Source organism: Amblyraja radiata, chromosome 9, assembly GCF_010909765.2.
Source record: "Amblyraja radiata isolate CabotCenter1 chromosome 9, sAmbRad1.1.pri, whole genome shotgun sequence".
Classification (NCBI taxonomy): Eukaryota; Metazoa; Chordata; class Chondrichthyes; order Rajiformes; family Rajidae; genus Amblyraja; species Amblyraja radiata.
The window spans coordinates 43,213,662-43,234,549 of NC_045964.1; the positions used below are offsets into that span (position 1 = coordinate 43,213,662).

The 20,888-nt window shown below is 42.4% G+C and overlaps 1 protein-coding gene across 2 annotated transcripts in view; it reads left to right on the forward strand.

Moving 5' to 3' along the window:
• The first annotated feature begins 2,054 nt into the window (after positions 1 to 2,054).
• armh4 (armadillo like helical domain containing 4) overlaps positions 2,055 to 20,888 on the forward strand; it is an 81,293-nt gene continuing 62,459 nt past the window's right edge. For both annotated transcript variants that reach the window (XM_033027201.1, XM_033027202.1), the window contains exons 1-2: positions 2,055 to 2,298; positions 16,718 to 17,978. In XM_033027201.1, coding sequence (XP_032883092.1) covers positions 16,772 to 17,978 — 1,207 coding nt within the window. In that variant the 5' untranslated portion in view covers positions 2,055 to 2,298; positions 16,718 to 16,771. The remainder of the gene's footprint in view (positions 2,299 to 16,717; positions 17,979 to 20,888) is intronic.

Consider the following 20,888-nt stretch of genomic DNA (forward strand, 5'->3'; position numbering starts at 1 on the left):
ACTTTTGAAAAATATAAAAGTGGATAAGTCTCCAGGTCCTGACAGGATATTCCCTAGGACATTGAGGGAAGTTAGTGTAGAAATAGCCGGGGCTATGACAGAAATATTTCAAATGTCATTAGAAACGGGAATAGTCCCCGAGGATTGGCGTACTGCGCATGTTGTTCCATTGTTTAAAAAGGGTTCTAAGAGTAAACCTAGCAATTATAGGCCTGTTAGTTTGACTTCAGTGGTGGGCAAATTAATGGAAAAGATACTTAGAGATAATATATATAAGCATCTGGATAAACAGGGTCTGATTAGGAACAGTCAGCATGGATTTGTGCCTGGAAGGTCATGTTTGACTAATCTTCTTGAATTTTTTGAAGAGGTTACTAGGGAAATTGACGAGGGTAAAGCAGTGGATGTTGTCTATATGGACTTTAGTAAGGCCTTTGACAAGGTTCCTCATGGAAGGTTGGTTAAGAAGGTTCAACTGTTGGGTATAAATGCAGGAGTAGCAAGATGGATTCAACAGTGGCTGAATGGGAGAAGCCAGAGGGTAATGGTGGATGGTTGTTTGTCGGGTTGGAGGCAGGTGACTAGTGGGGTGCCTCAGGGATCGGTGTTGGGTCCTTTGTTGTTTGTCATGTACATCAATGATCTGGATGAAGGTGTGGTAAATTGGATTAGTAAGTATGCAGATGATACCAAGATAGGGGTGTTGTGGATAATGAAGAGGATTTCCAAAGTCTACAGAGTGATTTAGGCCATTTGGAAGAATGGGCTGAAAGATGGCAGATGGAGTTTAATGCTGATAAATGTGAGGTGCTACACCTTGGCAGGACAAATCAAAATAGGACGTACATGGTAAATGGTAGGGAATTGAAGAATACAGTTGAACAGAGGGATCTGGGAATAACCGTGCATAGTTCCTTGAAGGTGGAATCTCATATAGATAGGGTGGTAAAGAAAGCTTTTGGTATGCTAGCCTTTATAAATCAGAGCATTGAGTATAGAAGCTGGGATGTAATGTTAAAATTGTACAAGGCAATGGTGAGACCAAATCTGGAGTATGGTGTATAATTTTGGTCGCCCAATTATAGGAAGGATGTCAACAAAATAGAGAGAGTACAGAGGAGATTTACTAGAATGTTGCCTGGGTTTCAACAACTAAGTTACAGAGAAAGGTTGAATAAGTTAGGTCTTTATTCTCTGGAGCGCAGAAGGTTAAGGGGGGACTTGATAGAGGTCTTTAAAATGATGAGAGGGATAGACAGAGTTGATGTGGATCAGCTTTTCCCTTTGAGAATAGGAAAGATTCAAACAAGAGGACATGACTTCAGAATTAAGGGACAGAAGTTTAGGGGTAACATGAGGGGGAACTTCTTTACTCAGAGAGTGGTAGCGGTGTGGAATGAGGTTACAGTGGAAGTGGTGGAGGCAGGTTCGTTGGTATCATTTAAAAATTAATTGGATTGGCATATGGATGAGAAGGGAATGGAGGGTTATGGTACGAGTGCAGGCAGGTGGGACTAAGGGAAAAAAGTTGTTCGGCACGGACTTGTAGGGCCGAGATGGCCTATTTCCGTGCTGTAATTGTTGTACTTATGGTTATGGTTGTACTTCAGCCACACAGTACTTCTGGTGTGGGAGATAAGGAAGGGTAGAGGGTTGGATTGGGCTGAAGGTTTGTTTGTTCCCTCACCTGCACTCAGTTACGCTCCCTCCTCAACCCCTTTTATTCCAGGGGAAGTATTTTCTGGTCTATTGTAAAACCATGGGTGTTCGGAGGTCACCGTGTCTTTCAAGTATGTTGTGCCCTGTCACATGGAATAAACCGATATTCCGCATCAGCAGTTTCAACAATATCGCACCTTTACCTTAAGTTTCCCCACAAACTCCAACGCGAGATCAGAAAATCACTGCATTAAATAACCAGACTGCGCCTTTCCCTTAATTAACAACAAATGGTGATTGTTGAGCTGAATCTCTGGAGGAGACGTTGTCATCATCGGTTTCTTTCTTTTTTTATTGCCACGGGGCAATTATGTCATTTTAGGTGAATGTTTCAGAAAACATTGTTTCCAGCCTTTGCAGTTGTGTTAATGAAGAAGCGAGATTGGCAGAGGGCTGGCCCACAGCCTGTGTGGCTGCGGACACTTAAGACTGGGCGTGCACTGCTTCATTCAAAACGCACGACGTGGTGGAGCAGAGACAGAGCCGGTGACGAGGGTTGAGAATCATTTTCAGCGAACGACACTAAAAACAGATGCATTGAAATAATTCGCAGTCAAATAAAGAATGTAAATGAAACCGGTAAGTGCAGATTTCATTTTTAAATCACCAGATTATTATTTCATTGTTATCAATAGCAGTGCTACGAAATTACATGTAACCAGTGAATTAAGACAACAGAAAGCATACCAGCTGCATAAATTAGGATGGTCTTGTATCTCTCCGTAAGAATATAAATCTGAAGGAGATAAATATTTCATCGAAGGTTTGTGTTCCTTCTACAGAAATAACAGAATTCGTAATAAATTGCAACCCTGGCTTCCTTTCAACAGCATTCTGTTTGCCCTTTGAGTAATTAAGGTTTAATATTGGGGGAGAAATAGTTTCAATCCTGAAGCGTTAACTGTGGTCATTGCGTTCGGTTGTCCCGTTACGTTCAGTTGCCAAGAGCTGTCTCTTTGCAACGGGCATGTGTACAGATGCTGTATACCAGGTTTAGCAGCAATATTTTCTTGCCGGCCTTGTAACATGTGTCAAACGGAATTGCACAAGAATATGTAACCTTATGAAAATGACCTACCTCTACTGCAGACTGATCTAGTCTAGATTTCCTTTTTTACCCCACCCCTGGCGTAAGGTATCCAATTAAACGATTGAGGACCTTGATATTTTAAATAGCAAAATTAGTATTTATGTGACATGTTGCCAGGTTTAATATTTTTAGATGAAGTTCTGCAATTCATTGTTATATTTTAATTTTTCCAATTTTATTTTACATGATAACATTTTGCATTTAATTCTGTTTCCTAGAGGGCAAATCTGTAGATTTGTTTGTGTGATTTGATTTTATCCCTTTCAGTTCGAAATGGTCACCTATGGTTTTGCTTTCTTTCCTGTGCGAATTGACATACTCTTCCCTCCCACCACTCCATCAAAACATAACAAGCATCTTTAAAAGATGGTTGATGGCTCTTTATTGCAGAGGCTTTCATGTCACATTTTAATTTGGTTGTCTAAATATGTTAGCATTTAACGAAGGTATTAATAATTCAATAATCTTTGCCTCCTTCCATCTCCATTTAGATATAAATAAGCAAAACCACAGTTACGTAGATGTAGGTTCATTCCTAGTATAGATTGGTTTATTATTTATTACCAGGTACAGTAAAAAGCTTTTGTGTGCTTTTCAGTCAAAGAAAAGATTATAATGAAGATAGACACAAAATGCTAGAGTAACTCAGCGGGACAGGCAGCATCTCTGGAGAGAAGGAATGGGAGACGTTTCGGGACAAGACCCTTCTTCAGACTGATCTCGACCCGAAACGTCACCCATTCCTTCTCTCCAGAGATGCTGCCTGTCCCACTGAGTTACTCCAGCATGTTGTGTCTATCTTCGATTTTAAACAGCATCTGCCGTTCCTTCCTACACAAAGAAAAGATTATACATGATTACAATCAACACATTTTTAATGAATAACTTTATCAAAACAATAAATAAATATGATTATAAGCTCAGGTCTGGTGTTAACAAGCAGTAATCAGTTCAAACTTTGAAAATGATTGAAGCAAGTAATTTTCCAGTTTAATCTAGCTTTATTATTAAAAAAAGAAATGTAATACAGAATTACCACAACTCTTCCATAACTTGATAATGTAGCTTTGCAGTTATATTGCAATTGCAGCAAACCCATTGAAAAAAATGAGACAAAGTTGATCAGGGGTCACTAGTTGTTCAACTTGTAGGTCTTCATTGAGTAGACATTTCAACTGTCAATCTGCATCAGATTTACGTGCACAGAACAATGCAGAAGGGCAAAGGTAGACAAAAATGCTGGAGAAACTCAGCATCTATGGAGCGAAGGAAATGGGCAACGTTTCGGGTCGAGGCCCTTCTTCAGACTGATGTGAGGGTGGGGGGGGGCGGGAAGAAGAAAGGAAGAGGCGGAGACAGTGGGCTGAGGGAAAGCTGAGAAGGGGAGAAGAAAGCAGAGACTACCTGAAGGGCATATCACTGCTTAAAACTGTTCTTGGTTGCAGTATTAAAAAATAAATGAATTATTGCAGACAAAATAAATGATGCAGTACAAAGATAAAAATAAAACTGACCAGATAACAATTTTTTTCTCATTCTTGCTTTCAATAGTTGAAAAATATTCCTTTTGTGGCTTCTCATGTGAGTTACGATATTCTCGTTCTGAAGGTGAACGAAGACCACTTGTCAGTATGGCATTCACTGTAATTATTACGAAAACACAAAAGTGAAACGACAAACGTTTTGCTAATTGTCCCTCCAACCCTGCAAATATTCCTTACTTGACTAAATATCTCTTATTAATGCAAATAAATCATGTTATATTAGTATCTCCTGCCTGTGTATTGTCTCTCTGTATTCTCTATGGCAGTCAGATTGCTTGCTTTGGACCACAGTTGCAGTCATTGCATTCTTGAGCAAGCTGTTAAGGGATGTTGGTATAAAGCTATCTTTGCCTCTTCCAGGAAATGTTCACATATACCTAGGTAAAGTGAATTTTTTTTTGCAAACAGTTGAGTAAAAATCTTACTGTACATGGGCACAATCATACTTGAGTACAAAAGCACAAGAATAGTGAATTACACTGAGACAGTATACAAGAGTCGCCATGTTTCCAGTGCCAACTTGTAGCCTTCAAGTTCAAAGTTGGTAAACATGTAGAGTCTTAACTTGACCATTAAGGCCCATTGTCCTGGCGGCAGCAATGTGTTGGTGTTGCAGAGGATGACAAGGACGACATGGCCAGATGTTGTCAATGTCTATTCCTGCTGCTCCATCGCTCTGTGCCGTCACAGGACAACAATCCACGTGCTTGGCCTCTTCAAGTGATGCCTGATCCCGAGGCTGCTGTAGGGCTTCCAGCAGCTCGCCTTCTCTCTGACAATCCTTGTGACACCACATTTAAGATTTTTTTTAAACTTTTGTTTGTAAGGAACTGTGACCCGAAACTTGTGTTGTTGCAAAATATCCTGAATCATCAATGTTTAATTTAATAACTAGGTGGATATTAATTGTTAATTTTGCCTTCCTGTTGTGAAAATATTTTTTTCGCAAGCATTCATCAAACATGTTTTTATTATCTCATAGTTTCAATTCATTTTCCCTCTATCAAAAGCATTCTTTCCTTCACTAGTGTGCAACTCCATAGGCACCAGCGACAAACTAGCATTCTATCAAAGTGACTGCTCCTTATCTCCAGAGCTAAATGTGAATGTCAGCGCGCTGTTCAACCACATGTAACCATACTGCAGCTGTGCCATCCTGTCTACATCTTACTGTGAAAGTCACCAGTTTTTTTTACTGTTCTGGCTGTGTGACAATTGATCAGGGCAGCAGCCAGAATTTGTGCGAGTTGGCACAAATGACATGGGTACAAAGAGAGATGAGGTCCTGTAAAATGAATATGGGGAGTTGGGCACAAAGTAAAAAAAGCAGAACCTCTAGGGTAGTGATCTATCGATTACTCCTGGTGCCATATGCTAATGAGGGTATGGACAGGGAGATAGGACAGATAAATGTGTGGCTGAGGAGTTGGTGCAGGGGGGCAGGGATTCAGATTTTTGGATCATTGGGATCTCTTCTGGGCCAGAGGTGACCTGTACAAGAATACAAAATAAACTGTACAGGGTTGCACCTGAACTGGAGGAGAACCAATAGAGTAGTGTTTCTTGGGTGGGTTTAAACTAGATTGGCAAGGGAGGGGGGTCCAATGCAGGATTGAAGCAGGTGAGAGGCTGGAAGTCCGTATGGAAGGTGATGAAAGAAAGTTCAGTGGCAGGATAGACTGGATCATGACAAGGAGTGAGGAAGGACTTTTGGATTGAATTGCATTTATTCTAATGCGAGAGGCCTAACGAGTAAGGCGGATGAATTCTGAGTGTGGATAGGTACATGCGACTGGGACGTTACGGTGGCTGATACGGAAACCTGGCTATGAAAGGGACAGGATTGGCAGCAATGTTCCAGGATACAGGTGCTACAGGCAAGATAGAAGTGGAGGTAAGAGAGGAGGGGTATTGCTTTATTGATTAAGGATAATGTCATGGCAGTAGTTGGAGATGCCATTACTGATGTTACATCCAGTGAGACGATATGTGTGGAGCTGTGAAATAAAAAGGGGATGATCACCTTTTTGGCAGTGTACTATAGGCCACCAAAATAGTCAATGGGTATGAAAAGAATCAATATACCAGGCCATTGCAGACGGCTGCAAGACTAATAGGTTGACATAGTAGGGGATTTTAACTTTCCCGAAATTGACTGTAATTGTCATAGTGCCAAGGGCTTAGTTGGGGTGGAATTTATCAAACGAGTTCAGGAATGTTTCCTCAGCAATATGTAGAGAACCCTATAACAGAGGGCAAACTTATTTTACTCTTGACACAAAGCTGGGTGGCAGTGTGAAATGACACAAAGCTGAGTGGCAGCGTGAACTGTGAAGAGGATGTTGGGAGGTTGCAGGGTGACCTGGACAGGTTGAGTGAGTGGACAGATGCGTGGCAGATGCAGTATAATATAGATAAATTTGAGGTTATCCACTTTGGCGGCAAAAACAAAGGGACAGATTATTATCTCAATGGGGTTAGTTTAGGTAAGGGGGAGGTGCGGCGAGACCTGTGTGTCCTTTACACCAGTCACTGAAAGTTGGCGTGCAGGTACAGCATGCAGTGAAGAAAGCTAAAGTGGTTCTTCTGCAGTTGTATAGGGCTCTGGTAAGACCACATCTACAAAGGACATTTATTATCACATACACCAATTGGTGTAGTGAAATTTGACTTGCCATGCAGCACACAGATAAAGATAAGACACAACATTAAAGAATTTAACAATAAACATAAAAACATCCCCCCACAATGGGCTGGAGTATTGTGTACAGTTTTGGTCTCCTAATTTGAGGAAGGACATCCTTGTGATTGGGGGCAGTGCAGCGTAGGTTCACGAGATTGATCCCTGGGATGGCGGGACTGTCATATGAGGAAAGATGAAAAGACTAGGCTTGTATTCGCTGGAGTTTAGACGGATGAGGGGGGAATCTTATAGAAACTTATAAAAGGACTGGACAAGCTAGATGCAGGAAAAATGTCCCCAATGTTGGGCGAGTCCAGAACCAGGGGCCACAGTCTTAGAATAAAAGGGAGGCCATTTAAGACTGAGGTGAGAAAAAAACGTTTTCACCCAGAGAGTTGTAAATTTGTGGAATTCCCTGCCACAGTACAAGTACACCGAGGTCTAGCTGCACCTCCCCCTTACCTAACCTAACCCCATTGAGATAATAATCTGCCCCCTTGTTTTTGCCACCAAAGTGGATAACCTCATATTTATCTATATTACACTGCATCTGCCATGCATCTGCCCACTCACTCAACCTGTCCAGGTCACTCTGCAACCTCCTAACATCCTCTTCACAGTTCACAATGCCACCCAGCTTTGTGTCATCCGCAAACTTGCTAGTGTTGCTCCTAATTCCCTCTTTGAAATCATTAATATATATGGTAAACAGTTGCGGCCCCAACACCGAGCCTTGCGACACTCCACTTGCCACTGCCTGCCATTCTGAAAAGGATCCGTTCACTCCTACTCTTTTCTTCCTGTCTGCCAACCAATTTTCTATCCACGTCAACACCCTACCCCAAATACCATGCGCTCTAATTTTAATCACCAGTCTCCCGTGCGGGACCTTAACAAAGGCTTTCTGAAAGTCTAGATATACTACATCCACTGGCTCCCCTTCATCCATTTTACTTGTCACATCCTCAAAAAATTCCAGAAGATTAGTCAAGCATGATTTTCCTTTCAAAAATCCATGCTGACTTGGACTAATCCTTTTACTGCTATCCAAATGCCCCATTATTACCTCTTTAATAATTGACTCCAGCATCTTTCCCACCACCGAAGTCAGGCTAACTGCTCTGTAATTCCCCGTTTTCTCACTCGCTCCTTTCTTGAAAAGTGGGATAACATTAGCTATCCTCCAATCCACAGGAACTGATCCTGAATCTATTGAACATTGGAAAATTATCACCAATGTGTCCACTATTTCTAGAGCCACCTCCCTGAGGACCCTGGGATGCAGACCATCAGGCCCTGTGGATTTATCATCCTTCAGTCCCATTAGCCTACCCAATATTATTTCTCGCCCACTCCCGGTTAAGGGGGGCTGCTCTGGTAATTAGTTATAATCTGTAGCCCCTGGCATAGGCGTCTAGTGTCACGCTGCTCCATCTGCGACTCCATCCTCTCCCTGCATCTCCTTTTTGCGTCCTTCACCGCCCTTCGCAGTCTATCGGACTCTGACTTGTAGTTATCCATGTTGCCGGATGCCAGGCTGGAGTTGTAAGCAGCGGCGCGAGCATTCAAAGCAACGCGAATGGATCTGTCCACCAGGGTTTTTGGTTAGGAAAGAGGCTAACCCTTGTACTTTAATGGGCTTTATCTTGCACTGAACATTATTCCATTTATCCTGCGTCTGTACACTGTGGATGGCTTGATTATAATCATGTATAGCCTTATCGCCGACTGGATAGCAGGCAACAAAAAAGCTGTACTGTGACAATAATAAACCAAACTAAACTAAATTGCAGAATTATATTGTAGGAAAGAATTGCAGATGCTGGTTTAAATCGAAGGTAGACACAAAATGCTGGAGTAACTCAGCGGGACAGGCAGCATCTATGGAGAGAAGGAATGGGTGGCGTTTCGGGTTGAGACCCTCCAGTCTGAAGAAGGGTCTCGATTTCTGATTTACTCCAGCATTTTGTGTCTACCTGCAGAATTATAGTCATCTATTTTAAATAATTTTTTACACTGCAATTCTATTAATGTGAAATACAGTAAAAATATTATCAAGTGACTATAAACTCCTGTTACATGAAGTGCTAGATCTTTAGACCATCATTTCCCAGACTGTTTTCAACTTCATCACCTCTGGCCATGTCCCCCACAGCCTCCAACCTTTATCATTTCCCAGCCATCATGGCCCGCTTCGATCTCCTTCCCAAAATCCACAAACAGGACAAACAAATAGAAAACTCCATTGTTTCCGCCTGCCTCTGCCCCATAGAACTCATCTCAAAATACCTTGATTCCATTCTATACCGCTTTGTCCAGTCCCTTCCCACGCCCTTCATCTCTTCAATAACTTTCCATTTCTAGTCCTCCATTGCCTCATCTTTACCATGGACGTCCAGTCCCCCGACACCTTCATCCCTGATGAGGAAGGTCTCAAGGCCTTCCTCGTTTTTTCCTTGTTCAGAGACCCAATCAATTTCCCTCTATTAATGCATGACGGACTTGTCCTCACCCGCAACAGCTTCTACTTTGACTCCTCTCACTTTCTCCAAGTTAAAGGTGTAGCCACGGGCACTCGTATGGGTCCCAGCTATGCCTGCCGTTTGCTCGGTTACGACAAACAGTCCTTTTTTTAAAAAAATTAAAATTTTATTATTTTTTAAAAATATTTTAATTTATTAGAAGTAAGTACAATCATATGGCACCAAATATTTTCATAATACATTTTATGTGCAACTTTTTTTTTTAATAATAAAGAAAGATAAGAATAAGAAAATGAAATTAGATAGTAAAGGATAGAAAGACGTGAGATATATAGTGTGTGCAGAAAAAGAAAAAAGACGAATGAGTGAAGAAAGTTGAGGAAAAGAAAATAGGAAAAGAGAATAAGACATAAAGAAAAGAAGTAAGGAGATCATTGTTTATAATCTTGACCATCCCTCGTCCAGTCCTGAAACGGTTAGCTTTTACAATTGTGTTGCATCATATGATTCCAAAAAGACGACAAATGGAGACCAACTCGTTATGAATTGGTCTGATTTATCCATTAGGAGGAATCGCATTTCCTCAAGATGTGCGGTGTCCAACATACTTGCAATCCACATTTTAAGCGTTGGCATTGATGTAATTTTCCAAAATTTAAGTATTAATTTTTTTGCTATTATTAAACCATAATTAAAAAATAAATTTTGAGATGTGTTCAATTTATTCCCATCTTCCATTACTCCAAATATAATCATTTGAGTATTAGGTTCCATTCTTATCTTAAATAATTTTGTATATATTTCAAAAATATCACTCTAAAATCTATAAAGTTTTATGCAGGAAACAAAAGAGTGTGTTATAGTTGCATTTTGGGATAAACATTTATCACAAATGGGGGATATATTTGGATAAAATTTGTTCAATCTTGTTTTTGAATAATATAATCTATGTAAAATGTTTCAATGAATTAGATTATGTCTTACATTAATCGAACATTTGTGAATATATATCAAGTACTTTTCCCATGTAACCTTCGTAATTTTTATCATTAGTTCCCGTTCCCACTCTTCTCTAAGTACAAACAGTCCTTGTTCCAAACGTACACTGGCACCATCCTATAACTCTTCACTACATCGAAGACTGCATCACAGCTACCTCCTGCACTGGTGCAGAATGCATTGATTTCATTAACTTTACTATTAACTTCTTCTCTTCCCTTAAGTTCACTTGGACTATCTGTGACACCTCTCTCCCCTTTCTTGATCTCTGGCTCCATCATAGGGGGATAGACTATCGACTGACATCTACTACATACCTACTGACTCCCATAGTTACCTGGACAATAGTTCTTCCCACCACACCTCTTGCAAAGACCTTATCCCCTACTTTTAATTTCTCTGTCTCTACTGCATCTGCTCCCAAGATGAGGCTTTCCATTCTAGGACATCCGAAATGTCCTCTTTCTTTAGTAAATGTGGTTTCATCCTGCTGCCATAGATTGCAGGGCTGCCAACTCTCACGCTTTGAGCGTGAGACTCACGCCCTCAAGCAAACTCTCACGCCCTCACGCTGATCAGAAATTTCTCACGCTCAGTGGTGAGAAATGTTGTGATCAACGAAAATTTAAAAAATCGGATAAACTGCATGGTCCGCTGCGGGAACAGATGCGGGAACAGATGTGGGGTGCCGGGACTGGCGAGTGTTTGCGGCGCTGTTGAGTGTTTGTGGGGCTGACGCTGCAGCTCTGGCCATAGAGCACTCCGGACAGTGCGAGTGTCCAGGGCCGTCTGAAGCGTCGGAAGCGTTGTGCCGCTGCTGCGAGAGTCTCTGTGCCGAAGGGACAGACTCTCAAAGGGAGGTGGAGAGAGAGAGAGGGGAAGGAGACAGTGGGGAGAGAGAGAGGGGGCGTGAATGGGGAGAGTGGGGGGGGGATAGGTGAAGAGAAGAGCTTGAGAGTAGGTTGGTTTTTTCGAGGTCGATCTCTGGCTTCTTGTTTTTCTGTTCGCCCCTGTTTCCTCTTGATTTTCTTTTCTTTCCCTGTGGCGCTCTCTTTTGCTCTTCTCTTTTTTTTTCCTCTGCTTTTTTCTCTTCGCTTCTCTCTTCTCTTTCTCTTTGTTCTCTCTTTCTTCCTCGTCTCTTCTTCTTTTCTTTCTCTCTTCGTTTCTCCTTTTCTCTCTCTCGCCTTGTTTCTCTCTTTTTTCTTCTCCTTTCTTTCGCTCTTGGCCTCTCTCTTTTTCTCTTTTCTCTTTTTTAATCTCTCTCTCTTTTCTCTTTTTCTCTCTCTCTCGTCTTTCCTCTCTCTATTCTTTCTCTCTCTTTCCTTTTCTCTCTTCCTCTCTTTTTTCTTCCCTCTCTTCTCTCTTTTTCCTCTCCTTGCTCTCTTCTCCTCTTCTCTTTTTCTCTTTCTCCTTCTCTCCGCTCTCTTTTCTTCCTTCTCTCTCTTTTTTCCTTTCTCTTTTCCTCTTTCTCTCTCTCTTTTTCTCTCTTCTTTCTTCTTCTTTTTTTTCTCTGTTTTTTCTGCTCTCTTCTCTTCTTTTTTCATCGTCTCTTTAGTCGAGGGGGATTAGAGAGGCAGGGCTGCCAAATCCCAGCCATAAGCCGTGAGAATCACGCATTTCACCAAATTCTCACGCTGATCACAAATTTCTCTCGCTCTGTTGTGAGAAATTCTGTGATCAACGAAAATTTCAAAACTCATATCAACTGCATGGGCCGCGGGTATTGGAAGCAGAAGCAGCGGCGGGGACAGATGCGGACGGGGAGCGGGGCTGGCGAGTGTTTGCCGGGCTGGCGAGTCGCTCACTGCAGCTCCGGCCATGGAGCAGCCTCAGTGCAAGAGTCCCGGGCCGTCGGAGGCGTCGAAGCGTTGCGCCGCTGCCGTGAGAGTCTCTGTGCCGAATTCGCCCAGGTGACCGGCATGGATCAGGCTGCGGCTCGGTGCATCCTAGAGGACAACCAGTGGCTGCTGGAAGTAGGTACCAAGCACTGGGTAGATACGGTGGAAGATAGTGGACTTCAAATGGGGGTGGTTAGTGAAAGCATCCTGCTTGCCTGCTAGATTTTCACTTACTGTAACTGCAGGAAAAATGTTCCCGAGGTTGGGGGCGTTCAGAACCATGGGTCACGGTTTAAGAATAAAGGGGGGGCCAGTTAGGATTGAGATGAGAACAAACTTTCTTCACGCAGAGAGTTGTAAATCTGTGTAATTCTCTGCCACAGAAGGCAGTGCAGGCCAATTCACTGGATGTTTTCAAGAGAGAGTTACATTTAGTTCTTGGGGCTAACGACATCAAGGGATATGGGGGAATAAACAGGAAAGAGGTACTGATTTTAGATGAATAGCCATGATCATATTGAATGGCAGTGCTGGCTCGAAGGGTCCGATGGCCTATTCCTGCACCTATTTTCTATGTTTCTATGCTTGAGTATATGGCAATAAAACTCGATCACTTGATTTTGAAGCATTCATGCATGGTGGAGGTATAATGTAGTCATAGAGTGATACAGTGTGAAAACAGGCCCTTCGGTGCAACTTGCCCACACCCGCCAACATGTCCCAGTTACGCCACCTGCTTTTGGTCCAAACCTGTCCTATCCATGTATCAGTCTAACTTTTTCTTAAATGTTGGGATGGTCCCTGCCTCAACTACCTCATCTGGCAGCTTGTCCCATACACCCATCACCCTTTGTGTGGATAAAGTTACCCCTTAAAATTACCTCTTAAAAATACTTCATACAAAAAACATTGAAATCATACTTCTACAGTGCACTAAAACCCTGGGAGGGGGGACACCCTTCTTTCACACCCTCTCCCCACTCGGTTGCTCCACTCCCTCACCGGGTACCCCCAAGGCCAGTGATCAGTGATCGCACAGCCTCTCCCCTTTCAAAAACGCTCCAATCCAATTTAAAGCATTTATATTGCATTCAAGTGTAAGTTAAAAGACTCGCTACAGTATGTACCATATTGCACAATTTCAAGCTGAAAAATGCAAATGTTCCATACCAATGGGATTGATCCCTTACCTGAATCTGCTCTGTGTCCTGTAGTTCTGCTCTCCCTCCCCTGAGATGGAACAGGATAGAGTACTCCTGGTCCTCGCCCCCCCCCCCCCCCCCCCCCCCCCCCCCCCCCCCCCCCCCCACCTGCCTCCGTATCCAATATATCATCCTCCGCCATTTCTGTCACCTCCAATGTGATCCCACGGCTAGGTGGGACCCCAGCAGTCCTTCCAGATGAGATAGATATTCATGTGCACCTCCTCTATCCTCATCTACTGCATCTGGTGTTCCTGATGTGGCCTTCTATACATCGGTGAGAATACGTGTAGACTCGGCAACCGTTTCGCCAAACACTTGCGCTCATTCCGCCATGGCCTACTGGATCTCCTGGTTGCTAACCAGTTTAACTCCTCTTCACATTCCCATACTGACCTTTCTGTCCTGCGTATAGCCTCCTCCATTGCCAAAGTGAGGCCACACACAAACTGGAGGAACAGCACCTCATATTCCACTTGGGTAGCTAACAACCCAACAGTACGAACATTTGAATTCTCCAATATCAGGTTACTACAAAACTCATGCCCCCCCTCCACCACATTCCTCCCCCTCCCCTTCCACGTGTATCCCTTCCTCTACTTCACAATTTACAATGCTTCAATCCTTTTGTATCACACCTTCTGTCTTTTCATTTTTTACTTTGTCCGACCATCTGCCTCTCAGTAACCCCCCCTCACCTTTATCAACCTATTATCTGCCAGGCTTTAGCCTGCCCCTCGTCTCTTCCAGCTTTCTTGTCACCTTCCCCCCCACCCCCCCCCCCCCCCACCTCACAATCGGTCTCAAGAAGGGGCCTGACCTGAAACGTCAGCTATCCACATGCTGCATAGATGCTGCCTGACCTGCTGAGTTACTCCAGTAGTTTGTCTTTTTTTGTAAAAAACACCATCTGCAGTTCCTTTTTTTAATTAGATCTTCAGAGCATGTTGCTGCTAATCGGCCTCCATCTGCACTGCAATTCTGTGTAAACATAAAATAACTAAAAATGTTTTGCATAATGATTGAAATAAAATCATTACATTTGCATAAAAACAAAACAATGTTATGCAGGAATAAACTTTTACGTGTAGCCCAGCCTGGCTACAACATAATCTAAAGTAATTTAAGTCTAAATGTCAAATTCAGAATGCAATTTGAACTCAGCGCAACAAAATCAAATTTACGTTTTTGAAAAAAATTATGAAATTGCTTTGTAATCTTAGAAACCTTTGTCAGTTGCATGAGAATTTCAGACACATAAACACCAGATAAACATGAGTTTACTATTATAAAGTTTGACCTTAAATTTGAATTTCTTATTCAATATCAATTAATTCAGTTGGTTGATTGTAAAATTATGTTTGGTTCCTAAACCTACTTGCTCTTTTAAAGTCATGGATGAACTATCCCTATTGTTTTTGTCAAATCTGTATAATTGGAAAGTGGTGACTATCCTTGCCTTATACGCTGGATGCGGGAACTTTTAATTAAGGACAAGCAATATCTGATGATTCCAGTTTTTATGACATGGAAGGAGGCCATTGGCCCACCAAGGGAATGTTGGCTCTTGGAATAATCTCGTCAATCCTATTGTCCCATTATTTCCCAGAAACCTATTTTCTTTTACGTGTCTATTAACTCCATCCTGAATCTCCTAATAACCACTTTCTTAAAGGGGAATTTACAACAACCATTCTATCCACCAATCAGTTTTTTGCACGGTGGAGGGTAAATAAAACAGTGCAGCACAGGAATGGGCCCTTTAGCCCATGATTTGTACTGACCATGACTGCAAATTAAACTAATCCCATCTGCCTGCACCAAATCTATATTACACTATTCCCTGCCTGTTCCTCTGCCTGTCTGGGTGCCTCTTAAACATTGGTATGGTTTCTGCTTCAGCCACCTTCTTTGACAGCATGTTCCAGGCACGTCCAGCCCAGATGACAACCCTGTAAAGGCCTGTGCTGACCAATTTATGAAGGATTCAAGGACTTCAACTAATGCGGTCTGAGTTTCAACCCAACCCCCTGCTTTAAAAGGGCATCTGTTGCACAAATACGCAAGAAGAGCACAGTGACCTGCCTCTGTGAATTTCATCCAGTTGCATTTGCCTCCACTGTAATGAAGTGTTTCGAGAGGTGTGATATGAATCGATCCCTGCCTTAGAAATTACCTAGATTTGCTTTAATTTGACTATTCCACAACAGGTTAACAGAAGAAGCTAGTTCACTGTCTCTCCACTCTGCTCTCGACTATCTGGATAACAGAAACACAAGCGTCAGGCTACAGTTCATTGCTGTTTCTCGCTTGAGCACCTCCCTCCCCTTTCTCGATCAAAGACTGCATCAGAGCTACCTCCTGCACCGATGCAGAACTTGTTGATTTCATTAAATTTACCACTAACTTCTACCCTTCCTTTAAATTCACTCGGACTATCTCTGATGCCTCTCTCCCCTTTCTTGATCTCACCGTCTCCATCATTGGAGATAGACTATCGACTGACACCTATTGCAAATCTACTGTTATATGGCCAACACTTATTCCCACCCTGCCTCAAGCAAATGCAACAATAAAAAATACATTAAATTATTAACTGTAATACTAGTGCAAAAACGAAAATCCTCTTGTGCAACCAAAGAAAGAGAAGTTCATAGTTGCTGAGATTAGTGTATAGTGTTCAAGAGCCTGATGGTTGTTGGGAAAAAGCTATACTTCAATCTGGCGGTCATGGTTTTAAGGCTCATGTACCGTCTTCCTGAAGATGGGAACAAAATGACAGCGTGGCCGATGTGGGTCTGTGACGATATTGATTGTCTTTTTGAGGCAGCGGCCCCTATGGATCCCTTTGATTGAGGTCAGTACCTTTGATGGACCAGGCAGTGTGTGCCACTCTCTGTAATTTCCTTCCTTCTCAGGCGTTGGAGTTGATGAACAAGGCTGTGATGCAACCATACCCTCTACTATATACTTGTAGACATTCAACAGAGTATTTGTCGACATATCAAATCTTCTCAATCTTCTAAGAAAGTCCTTACTGAATGGCACTGTGACAGCTAGGTTAAAGTTGTGTTGCATCTGAAAATATTGGTGTAAATTCAATTAATAATTGCATTCTATAAATATTTTAGAAATAATATTGGTTTATTTTTGTTTCAGATTCCTTTAGATAGATCTCATCAGGACGATTTCTTAACTTAAGCATATTCGGTAATGATGAGATCAACAGAATTTTACACTGTCCTGCTTACCTTGGTCATCCTGATTCGCATGCCAGAGTTACAATGTTCCACTATTCGCCAACACCATAGAAGGAACATACCAATGTTGGTTTCTACTGAAAAGCTGGAAGATATTAAAAGCCACCATGAGGGCAGTGACACGGTGACAACTGCTACAGTGATAAGTGGAGAAATAGTGAGTCCCACTGCTCCTAGTAGTAGTTCCAGCTCTTTAGAAACGCTTACTGCAAGATTAAATACCAGCATTGTTGAAGAAACACTACAAACCAGTAAGAACAAAAATGAAAATGTAATCACCTTATCCAGCCTGGATACACTACTCACAACTACAACAATTGTGCCATTACAGAAACAATTGAATGTAACTGCGAAGACGGAAAATGTTAACAAAACCCCACAGACTGAAAAAAACTTAACTCCAAACTCCACTTCCAAACATGCTGCTGATATCAGTGATGTTGACACAACAACAGGGGTCACACTGAATGAAACAGCCACTCTTGACAAAGGGAAAATTGGAGGAATGGAGAACAACGAACAAATGACTGAGCAGGTGACAATTTCAACTCTTTTGAGCTTGATCACCAAAACTGGAGATAGTGGAGAGGCAACAGGGACAACCTACTCCAGCAGTGAAACCTTCACGGCAAATAGTCATGACACTACAGCTTTGCCTCTTTCTGGTAAGACAATTGAAACTATAAGTACTTCAAAAAAAGACATCCCAGCGTTGACTTCGGAAATGTTAAATTTCACAGAATTTACAATTGCAAATGTAGAAAATTTGAGAAATGAAGAAGTAACACCAGCAACCATTGAGCCGGCAGGTGGTTCTTTCAGTTGGAAATACAACAGTCCAAGTGCTGGCAGAGCAATGAGTGAAATCATGGCAACTACGGGGAGTGCAATAACAGACAGCAAGGCTCCAAACACCTTTCAGGTGACTACCACATCTGGAGTTACAACAGCAATCGAGGAGGATGCCATCACAGAGATGGTCCCGTCAATTTCTACAGAAACTGCACAGACAATGCTCGTAACCAGTACAGTAGCTATAATTGGAACTACCAACCAAATACATAAAGGATGGAGTGAAAGATTGGCAATGACAAATGAGACACCAGCTGTCAAATCTGCTTTGTCTACAACTCCTCCGTCTGAGAAACAAGTTTTGGAAGGTACAAGTGTATATATATAATTATGAATTTAATAATGATTTACAAGCATAAAATAAGTTAATTTATGAAGGGTTTGGAGAAGGTATAGGACAAATTTACTCTTTTTTTTGTATATACATATAACAGTTCATGCAACACTATTTGATCTATTTAGAGGTGGCCGTATGCTGCACCAGTGCACACTTTCACAGAAAACCCACTGGATTTATTCAAAGAATTCATGGGTGAGAGTTATGCGAGTAGACTGATGATGCTGGATTCTCTCCTTGGAATAGAAGAGGTTGTTTAGAGATACAACGTGGAAATGGGCCCTTCATCAGCGATCACCCCGCAAACATTGTAGGTTAATTGGCCTTGTGTGTAGGGAGTTGATGAGAGAGTGGTATAACGTAGAACTAGTGTGTGACTAGGTGATCGATGGTTGGCGTGGACACGATTGGGACGAAGGTCCTGATTCCATGCTATATATTTCGAAACTAAATAAAAACTAAACCTTCCACGTTGCTTGAGCTGTTTATTGCCAGCAAGTAGAATGTTTGCCTGTCAATCTTGCAGTGTTAGATTCTGAATAATTTAGTGCTGTTATCAAGCATCCATGTAATTGAGTGACAGACAAGGGGGAACAAAATAGCATGCCCAGCTACAAACGCCCAAAACGCTTCTCCTGCTGGGTGAGTATTTAGTTTAGATACGCAAGGGGCTGCAGATGCTGGAATCTCACTTAGAAAACAAAGTGCTGGAACAACTCAGTAGGTCAGGCAGCAGTTCTGGAGGGCATGAATAGGAGACGTTTCAGGTCGGGACCCTTTTTCACGATACTTTGTTTATTCGAGGCAGTGTAGGTACCCTTTTCTTATACATTTGCTTGTATTTCCTCAAATAATATGTATTTGGGTTGTTTTAGGGGTATTAATGTAGTCCCAGGTGCAACTGATGGGGAAATTACACCATGGTGGGAAGATGACGCATGCCAGGAAGCAGCCGGCCGAATTTCCTACGTGATGAAATGAAATGATCATTACTGCTGGGGAAAGTCAATTTTCAAACTGCACGCCGATATTGTGTAACTGAATTTCTAAGCACCGACACACTGCCTTTTACTGCGGTTCGGATGCATGTTTCCTCAATCCCACCAGTGTTACATGATTTGTTTATTTGTGTATCCCTCAATCAAGTAGAAAATTACAGTACCTAATTTATTTTCTTGTTCATTTTAGCATCACCCTGAGTAATTGTGAAGTATCTTTCGTGAAGTGTGTTCTGATCTGTTCATGTTTTAAAAACAAATTATCTGTGATGCTTGAGAATGAAACACTGTTTAATTTGTGTAATGTCTGCTTCTAGACTGCACACTTGGGGACGGGCTGCAATATTCTCTGATTTGCAGTGGAGTTTTAAGAAATGACTAAATTGAGTCTATGTTCCGAAAAGCATCTTAGGGCCAGGGTCTGATGAAGGATCCAGACCTGGAATGTTGTCTGTCCATTCCCTTCACAGATGTTGCCTGACCCACTGAAATCTTTCTGCTGTTCTTTTCTTGTGTTGTTTGGAATGGAATGTTGCGGTCAGGTTCCATCTATCTATATCTATATATGTTACGAAAACTCTCATCCTGTTTGTTATTATGTTTGTGATTATGTCTGTCTGTCTGTGAGTGTGATCCTGAAATTACACCAAAACGGTACATGATGGCACTACAAATTTTAGCCCACCTTACTCACCATTGTCCTGTGGTGTGGCATATCAAGTTTTGTTCAGATTGATGGTACATTTTACAAGTTATTCACGTTTAAACTTTACAAAAACCACTGACAGAAATCTCTTCCATCTGCACTGGCAGTCAGCAGCGTATGATGTCACAATGGGATCTCATTTACATAAACTGCCAGCAGCAGTGTTCCACCCCACAATTACATCACAATGGGATCTCATTTACATTTTTTTTAAAAACTCATTTTAAAATAAAACTGCCCATCGGCAGTGTTCCACCCCACAATTACATCACAATGGGATCTCATTTACATAAAACTAAACTCAGTTTTCAAAAACGCAGCAGCGTTCCACATCACAATGGGATCTCATCTCTATAACTTAAAAACTCTCATCCTGTATGTGTGTGTGTTTGTGTATATATGTGTGTGTTTTTATATTTTCGCAAAAACACTACGCAGTAACAATAACATTTTTACATATTCCGACTCGCATTTTTCCCCACTAAGCAGTGAGCAGCTTCACTTAAGATTTTAATGCTTTATTTCACGACTTATTGCTGATGGCACGATGGCTCGGGTCAGTGCCTGTTTCACACACAGAATATTCCACAAGCTTCCAGTGACGTCGGGGAGGGCTGCATTTCCAGAACATTCCTCAAACGCTTCACCACCTACCCAACGGTCGACCTGCTTCATTCTCACTGCTTGATGCATTCCTTGATGCTTCATTCTAACTTCGCCATCTTTAAAGATATGATGTCACAATGAGGTCGGCGGGAACCATGGCTCAGGTCGGCGCCCCTTTCACACACGCCCGCACGTGGCCTCACTCGGTTCCACGCCCGTCCGCGGCCTCGCTCATGATCCTCGGGTCCATGCCCGCCCGCGGCATCCTTCGAGTCCTCGAGTCCACGCCGGCCCGCGGCCTCGCACGGGGACCTCGGGTCCACGTCTGTCCGGTAGCAAGAGGGATGGCGAGGCGCACTTGGGGAGGGTTGCCATGACTCGCATCACAACGGGGATATCTGGCGTCACAACGGGAACCCGTCAGCTGCGCCTGAGCAGTTCGGGGCTATGGGTGAGTGGTGGAATATTGCATTCGGGGACCTGCCCTCCCGTGTGACAGGGACCCAAATGGGTCCCACTTGGCCTAGTATGTTATAATATTCTGTGCGTTTTGATATATACATTTTATGTT